The sequence below is a fragment of the Triticum urartu genome, unplaced genomic scaffold (assembly GCF_003073215.2).
Source record: "Triticum urartu cultivar G1812 unplaced genomic scaffold, Tu2.1 TuUngrouped_contig_8373, whole genome shotgun sequence".
In the NCBI taxonomy this organism is placed as follows: domain Eukaryota; kingdom Viridiplantae; phylum Streptophyta; class Magnoliopsida; order Poales; family Poaceae; genus Triticum; species Triticum urartu.
Genome location: NW_024119315.1, coordinates 42 through 8,328, shown reverse-complemented (window position 1 = coordinate 8,328; position 8,287 = coordinate 42). Strand labels below are relative to the sequence as shown.

Sequence of the window (8,287 nt, the reverse complement as noted above, 5' to 3'; positions counted from 1 at the left end):
GGTCGCCGCCTTCAAGGGCACCAATAGTGGAATCACGGCATCTCGCATTGTGTGAGGGCGTGAGGAGAATACGGTGGCCCTAGTGGCTTCTTGGGGAGCATTGTGCCTCCACACCGCTCCAACGGAGACGTACTTCCCTTCAAAAGGAAGGAACTTCGGTAACACATCCTCGTCTTCACCGGATCCACTCTTGGTTATCTCTTACCTTCACTTGTGCATGCTCTTTAGTGTTTGTTCCCTTGCTTGCTTGTGTGCTTATTGTTGTTGCATCACATAGGTTGCTCACCTAGCTGCACATCTAGACAACCTTCTTTGATGCAAAGTTTAATTTGGTAAAGAAAAGCTAAAAATTGGTAGTTGCCTATTCACCCCCCCCTCTAGTCAACCATATCGATCCTTTCACTGTGGCCGGAACAAATTATACTCCCTCTGTAAATAAATGTTTTGATCACTAGTGATGATCAAAACGCCCCGTTGAGTGGGCTTATTTGTGTGACTAGCTAGTTCGTGTCCACACGTGTAAGAGCAACTCTAGCAGATGTCCAAAATTGTGTGCCGCAAAGATAGTATACGGCTCTTCCTAAAACAATTTTGCGCGATCTCAGGGTAGCCGGCAGAACAGATAAGCTAAAACATAATGCATATTTAAAATCTAGTTCGCGCTAAAAAGTTTGAGAAACACAACCGGAGTTCATCATAAATCATAGTACATAGCATAAATAGCATAGATCAAACTAAATTTAACCTAAGGAAGGCTGGCTCATCAGTCCTCGACGCCGAGGTAGAACGCCTCCGCCGACCTCCAGCAAGCATGGGTGTGCACATGGCCTTCCTTGGTGACGGCGAGCCTTTCTGTTGTGCCATCTTCTCCGGCCGCCTCTACGCGTTGCGTGACGAGCAGCTCCTCATCCGTGTCTGAGCACCTCTTGGTGTGCGGGAAAAGCGCTTCGTCAAGCTCGTGGAAGCAAGCCCTGCCGGTCTCCATGTCATGCCGGGGGAGCTTGCGCGGCGGCGGGGGGCCCCCATGCCCGCAAGCACCTCCGGCCATGGATCTGTGGGGAAAGGAAAGAAATGGGCGGAATCGCTCGCCGGAGAAAACAAAGGAGAAGGCGGAGGGGCGGAGCGTATGCAGGAAGCGAACCCTAAAATGCCCAGACCCATAGATATAGCTACGGAGGGGGCAATTTGTAGACCGCTAGTATATTTTTTTAACGGTCGGATGATTTTTACTGGACTTGTTTGGGGCCAAAAAGGCCAAAAAGATAAAACCGCCGAAATTATAAGGGCCGGTGAGAATATAGCATATCTGCTAGCGTTGCTCTAAAGCTTCGGGTGCTAGTGGGTAGTGTGCTGTTGGCATGGGCTGGTCGATAACTAATAATTGCTGCAGAGAAGACTTCAGAGCGTGTCTCATAAATGAATCATGAGGCCCCGTTGGGTATACAGGTCAGAAAAGCAAAAGAATATAAAAAAGTACTCCCTCTGTTTCGAAATAGTTGTCGTCGGGGATTGTCAGTTCATTTTTTGTCACGTTATGGTATTTCTCCCATTTCCCCTTTTGCACTCGCACTCGCTCTCTCCCCGACCACACGCTCTCTCCCGGCCAACACTCTCTCCCGACGACCACTCGCTCCTCCCCGTCCAGATCCTTTGTGCCGCCGGCCAGTCACCACCCTCTCCCTCTCGTCGGTGTCTTCCTCACTGCCGCCTTGCTCCTCGCCACCCCTAAAACTAGCAACCCGTCTCCCCCTCGTCGGTCAAAGGTGAAATTTTTACCAGCCGGGGTGCTCGATCTGTGGGCGGCGGTGCTCGATCCGTGTTGGAGCAGCGGGAGGAGGAGGGCAGTTTTGGATTGGAGCAGTGGTGCTGGACCAGAGCAGTGGGAATAGGGGGGTGGTGCCGGCCGCTCTTACTTTGTGTAGTCCTCTTCGCTCTCGTCATGCCGTTGCCACCGCCGAGGAAGACGGAGAGCCTGTCGGAGGGAGGAGCGCCATGGCCAGTTCTGACCTCCTCTGTCCAGATCCAGCTCCAGGTCAGTTCACTACTCTCCCTCTCTCCATGAAATTTTTTGGGGCAGAGCCGATTCGGCCAGCCTCCAGCTGCGAATTTCTACTGAATCGCCTGTCGTTTGTGGGTAATTTCAGCAATCATCCCCTCTTGCTGCTTGCTCTCTCAATTTCAAGACTGAAGAAGAGAACATGGGGAGCAGCAGCTGCCCTCTGCTCTGCTCTTATGCGAATGCTCTACTGCAGGACCATGGCAGCGATGCTCGCCGAAGCGGACGACAACCACTCCCGTGCAAACAAAGGTACAGACTGGTCCTGGTTGGCGATGAGGGCGCTCTGGCCTCTGTAGTTACATGAGACAACAGTTCTTTGTGCAAATGTTGACTGAATTTGCCTCTGACTCGTCTCTGCACTTGACTGAATTCGCCTCTTTGTGCAATGTTGCTGCTGCAGGTGAGCATTCAGGAAAAGAACAGTTGGCTGAACTTCAGGAAAAAGATACACCGAATCTTAGTAAGCGGATACTCATAGCCGAATTCTTTTGGATGCACATATAGTTTGTATCGCAACTTAAATAATGACAGTAAATAAACTCTCAATTGCACTGTCCAGTAATTGAAAATAAATTACACCTTTTCAGTTAATTTAAATTAACTGAAACCTTTTGTACTCCCATGATCAGTGTTACTGTACAGTAATTAACACCGAATTTGTAAGTGCAAGTAGTGCTTGTTTTCAGGAGTAGGATGCTGATCAATAGTGCTTGTTTGGAGTAATTGTTTGCTCTGTAGTGCATTTTTGCTGCAACCTAATCTGTGGAGTATCAAGCTAATTGGAAGAAAGCCAATTGCTTGCTCTGTAGGAACTTTTATGTGCTGGAGTATAGGATTTGCTGTTTAGCAAGGCTTTGAGTAATTCTACTCACTTCTCTTCTCTTTAGTAAATTAAATTTAGGAGTAGGAGTAGTTCTTAGAACTACTATGCACCTTAAAACTACTCCTGTTAAATAACTGAAACTACTCTGCACCTTAGAACTACTCCTGTTAATTAACTGAAAAAACTTTTTTAAGTTAATTAACTTAATTTCTTTCTGTTAGGAGTAGGAGTAGTTCTTGGAGTAGGAAGAGGAGCAGTGCGAAGAATTCTCTTATCTTCTCTTACTCTTCTCTTCTCTACTCTCGCTCTCTTCCCTTCGCTTCTCTTCTCTTTCTCTTCTCTTTTCAGTAGTCTGCTCCAAAATTCTGCAATGAGGCCCGTGTTTCCACTGCTATTTATTTTCTAAATCACATTTTCAGTTTTGCAAATTCTGCAATTTTGCACATGAAGCTTCAGATTTTAGCACATGAAGCTTCTGCTACTGTTAATCTTGTCATGAATCTTCTGTTGACTTGGTACATTAGCTTAAAATGAATCTTTTCCTTTAAGTAAAACTAAATGAAACTTTTTTTGTTAATTTAACAGTTGCTGACTTGCAGTAGTATAGCACTTGCAGTAGTGTAGGACATTAGTAGTTTAGTGTAGGACAGCAATAGTTTGGTGTAAGTTTCAGTTCATTAACTGAATTTTTTCAGTTACTTAACTGAAACTTTTTCAGTTACAGCAGGACTTCTCTTCTCTCTTCTTCTCTCTTCTCTTTCTCTTCTTGCATCTGTAGTTTAGTGTACTTCCCTTGTGCCCTCCATACTCCTCTCCTCTCCCACTCATTTCCTCTCCTACTACTTTGCTTGTTCTCTTCTTCTCTAAATTATCTTCTCATCTCTAAATTCACTCATCTTGTCTCCTACTACTCTCTTCTCTTCTCTTTCATTTAAATGGAGTACTCCACACAAGCAAATGAATTACACATACAAGTCTCACAAAATGGAAAAAAAATATATGGAGTAAAAATGATCACAAAATGGTTACACATACAAGCCTCACAAAATGGAGTATTACACATATGGAGTAATTTCACATGGGATGCACTCCGCACAAGTCTCATCTCAAGGAACTACACATACTCCACATCTGAACAAGCCTCATGTCAAGCCTCGGAACAAGCCTCATCTCAAGCATCTGAACAAGCTCATCTCAAGCATCTGAACAAGCCTCATGTCAAGAATCGGAACAAGCCTCATCTCAAGCATCTGAACAAGCTCATCTCAAGCATCTGAACAAGCCTCATGTCAAGAATCGGAACAAGCCTCATCTCAAGCATCTGAACAAGCCTCATGTCAAGCATTGGAACAAGCCTCATCTCAAGCATCTGAACAAGCCTCATGTCAAGCATCGGAACAAGCCTCATCTCAAGCATCCGAACAAGCCTCATCTCAAGCATCCGAACAAGCCTCATCTCAAGCATCCGAACAAGCCTCATCTCAAGCATCCGAACAAGCCTCATCACTGAACCCTCCCCATTACCTCTAAGTTGTATAGGGCATTCGTGTAAACCTCTTTCGGGCATGTTAGTCTTGGAGGTAGCTGCCCAAGACCCTCAAGCCTTTCCTTGTTAACATGTGGTATTTTATACGCATTTCCCACCGCATGGTTCATGATCTCAATCATGCACATTTGTAGAGTTAGGAAAATTCTGTTGAGCTTGTAAACATCATAGCCTTCAAATTCCTCCAAAACACCTGCAATAAGGTCTTGTAGTGTTTTAGGACTCAGACAATCTGTCAGCGATTGCAGCGAGTTGAAAAACCCAAGGTCAAGCACATTCAAATCAGGACTGTTGGCAGGCTGTTGTACTAATCTAATGTCAAGTCCAGTTTTTGCGCATGAACTTTCTATGAAGTGTGGTAGGGCTACATCCCAGTTGCCAGGCTAGTGATCTAATAGTAGACCTCCTGTTTAATGGGATTGTTAGGATTTTTTCTAGGTTAATGTCCTTAGGCTTTCTTCCAGAATTTCCTTTTCTCTGATCGGCAACATCTACCTCTTGACCTTGTTGAATTTGCAACATTGCTTTCCTCCAAATTCTTTGTATATTCCAAACACCCACTGCAAAAAAATTTGCAATATCTTGCGTATCGGTTTTCTTAAAAGTGCCTCCTCTACTCATACACAGTGTATGCAATGCTACATAAGCAGCAAATTTTTGCTGGTCATTGAGGGTTTTATTTTTTCTACCAACTTGTCCAGCACCTGCACCAAGACATACAACAAAGAAATGATTAAATGAAATGATCAAGTGATGAAGTGATGGACTGATCAAGTGATGAAATGATGGAATGATCAAGTGTAACTGTACCTGGATTTTGAACAATTTCATCTCCTTCCATTCCCTCTCCGGCATCTCCTTCCATATCATCTCCTACATGTCCTTCCATTTCATTTTCTGCATTTTCATCCACATCTTCTGCAGGTGGAGTGAAGTTGAGGTCTGGGAGATCCATTTTCTCCTGAAGATATGAATATGTAAGATGAAGTAGAAGTAGAAGTAGAAGTAGAAGTAGAAGTAGAAGTAGAAGTACAAGAAGAAGAAGAAGAAGAAGTACATATAAATTCAGTCTGTGTACTGTCAATTGTTGTATGTTTACTATCAAAGCAAGAATTAGTCAATTGCTGTCTGTTTACTGTCAAAGCAAGAAAGACAATATTATTATGGTCAATTGTTGTCCGTTTACTGTCAAAGCAAGAATTAGTTTCCTAGGTTAATGAAACATCCAAGTAGCCCCCCGCCGCGAAGGCCGACGGCGGCGGCTTTGCAGATGGGGAGGCATCGTCAAAGTGAACATCGACTACTCCATGTTCAGATTTGCTCCCTGTTCTCTGTTCTACACAAGGTGAGAAGCTGATCTTCCCGTGGTGGTGCTTGCCGACCTCCCGGACTCCTACTTCCTGACACCTACTCCGGTCGTTGCAGTTGCCCGAACATTTGAGTCTGGAAGTTTGCAGCTGAAGCGATGAACTTATGGTCAGCACTTGTCAAATGGAGCCTCAGAGGCAAAACAAGGACAACAACATTCAGTATATCACTATGGTGAGTTCTGCTTCTGCTTGCATTGATACTCATGGAGTAGAAATTAAGCTCTATAAGTGCTCACATTCTTTGTATGGATCTTATTGAATGAGTACTTGTTAACATTGGTACCATTTTCTTCAGATTTTCGTTGGTGGTCTTCTGATTGATTTGGAAGGAAGAATTGTTGGTATGAATTTCATAGACGAGAATAAAACTCCCTTTTTGCCCGTCCAGATTGTTGGGAGATGCCTGAAACACTTCAGAAATTTGGGTATGTTTTTCTTTTCCTTTGCTCCTGAAGCTATTCTGTACTTAGGCCTGAAGCTATAAAATTTTGTTTCCTTGGCAAAAAATTCAGTTTACAAAAAATACTGTAAATGACATCAGTAGAGATTAGTTGAAGAGATTACTGCTTTAAATGACATCAGTAGAGATTAGTTGGTGTAGTACTACTTGAAGTGACATTACTTAGTGTAGTACTGGTTGGAGTAGCCTGCTTGCAGTACTTCTTTTCATGGAGCTGCTTGCAGTAGTTTATGATTTGCAGTCAGATTAGCTTGGAGCAGTAGCATTGCTTGCTCTGCTATTCTCTTCTCTTCTTTTTTTTTAATTAAAATTAACTCAACCTTTTCCTTTAATAAAATTAGCCGGAACTTTCCCAGTTAATTAAAATAACTGAAATTGTTCCTTTAATGCTTGCATAAACTTTTTTATACTCTAATGAAGGTTTTGTGTACTCTACTGCTTGCATCAGTACTTTTAAAAATAAATGAATCTTTTCTCTCTTCTCTTCTCTTTGTCAAGGATGTACTTACTCAAGAATTACCACCACTTAGACCAAAGGACCAGTTGGTATTAATTTCAGAGATAGATGTAATTTCAGTTAAATTCAGTTATGCACACAAAATTCAGTTAATAGCTTAATGTTTTGGACTGATGATGTTGTTGGGATTTGTACTACTGAAAATTAAAAAAATGTACTCCTTTAATTAACATTGATTCATTGAGATGGTGGTATGATCAAATTAAGAAAATTCAGTACCTTTTCTGTTACTGTAGAGTACTTAAAAATTAGGAGTAGCTAGGAGCAAAATTAAAATTAGGATTAGGATGGTGGTATGATTGCTGCTATTCCTAACATCATCGGCTGGCTTGCCATCTCCTTCGCAAAAGTATGACAGTAGTGCATTTTCCAAAGGCTTAGTTTCACCACTTGCTGTTGCTGCTTCTGAACCTGTCGCGCTTGTCGGCGTTTGTTTTACAGGACACTTCTTTCCTGTATATGGGACGATTGCTTGAAGGATTTGGTGTTGGTGTCATATCCTACATGGTTAGTATAAGAAATCTTTGTGCCTGCTTTTTTTGCATTAAGTATGTCTATCTAGTTAAGTTATTAAGCAACCAAGAACATCCTAGCCGAAGTTGCATGACCCAATACTAACACCAGAAGTGATCTCACAGATGCAGAGCCACACTTAGTGCCAGAACTAACATTGTTTTCTTGAGTTCTTAATCATGATCTGGAGTACTAGCATGGAGTAATTTGTTTGCAAGAGTACAATTACAAGCATGAGTACACTGAATTTCTTGTAGCAGATGGAGCACATAAATAGCTCACCTACTGTTGATCTGCTAATTTGCCAATTTTCTGCTCCTTGCTGATCCTTGCTGCTCCTTGCTGATCCTTGCTCCTACTGTTGATCTGCTAGTTTTGACAGGTGAACAGATGGACAGTGGCTGCTCCTTGCTGATCAATTCAAAATTGCTCTGGCTATCAATTCAAGCTTGTTGTGACTGGTGAGAAGACGTCCTGGTCAATCACCACATCTGATCAATTTCTGTCTGTGGCGAGAAGAAGTGGTACAACTCCGGCGATCAATTTCTTTGGCGATTAACAATTTGGATCAATTCAAACAGCAACACAGGCAGCGCTAGTGCTGCTGTTGGTCAGTGCGGGGAGGAGCACGGGCGGAGGTCAATTGGCCGGATCCGGAGGTCCAGTGCCTGAATCGAGGAGCTGGAAGGCTGAGGCAGGAGGAGGAGCACAGGCTGCACTGCTGCTGCTGTTGGTTAGTGCGGGGAGGAGCACGGACGGAGGTCAATTGGCCGGATCCGGAGCTCCAGTGCCTGAATCGAGGAGCTGGAAGGCTCAGGCAGGAGGAGGAGGAGCACGGGCGGCGCTGCTGCTGGTCGGTGCGGGGAGGAGCATGGGCGGCGCGAAGGCCAGGAGTCGCGGGCGGCGCGACGGCCAGGAGTCGCGGGCGGCTGGAGGCTGTGGCGGATGGCGAGGGAGTTGCGTACAAGTTTGGGCTCTTGATTGGAGCGGAGGAAGGTG

The 8,287-nt window shown here is 44.1% G+C and overlaps 1 protein-coding gene across 8 annotated transcripts; it reads left to right on the top strand.

Moving 5' to 3' along the window:
- Nucleotides 1-1,530: 1,530 nt before the first annotated feature.
- Nucleotides 1,531-7,709, top strand: LOC125531909. Of its 8 annotated transcripts, none has more exons than XR_007293605.1 (6): nt 1,531-2,032; nt 2,145-2,308; nt 2,460-2,519; nt 6,094-6,223; nt 7,217-7,282; nt 7,671-7,709. XR_007293605.1 is itself a non-coding variant. In XM_048696133.1 (3 exons), the coding sequence occupies exons 1-3, from the start codon at nt 1,940-1,942 to the stop codon at nt 5,399-5,401; spliced, it is 306 nt and encodes a 101-aa protein (XP_048552090.1). In that variant the 5' UTR covers nt 1,531-1,939; the 3' UTR covers nt 5,402-5,647. The 8 variants fall into 8 exon arrangements, 3 of the variants coding, with proteins under 3 accessions (XP_048552090.1, XP_048552089.1, XP_048552091.1); XR_007293601.1 differs by having other exon boundaries at nt 1,534-2,032; nt 7,662-7,709; XR_007293603.1 differs by lacking the exon at nt 2,460-2,519 and having other exon boundaries at nt 2,145-2,459; nt 7,662-7,709.
- Nucleotides 7,710-8,287: the final 578 nt, after the last annotated feature.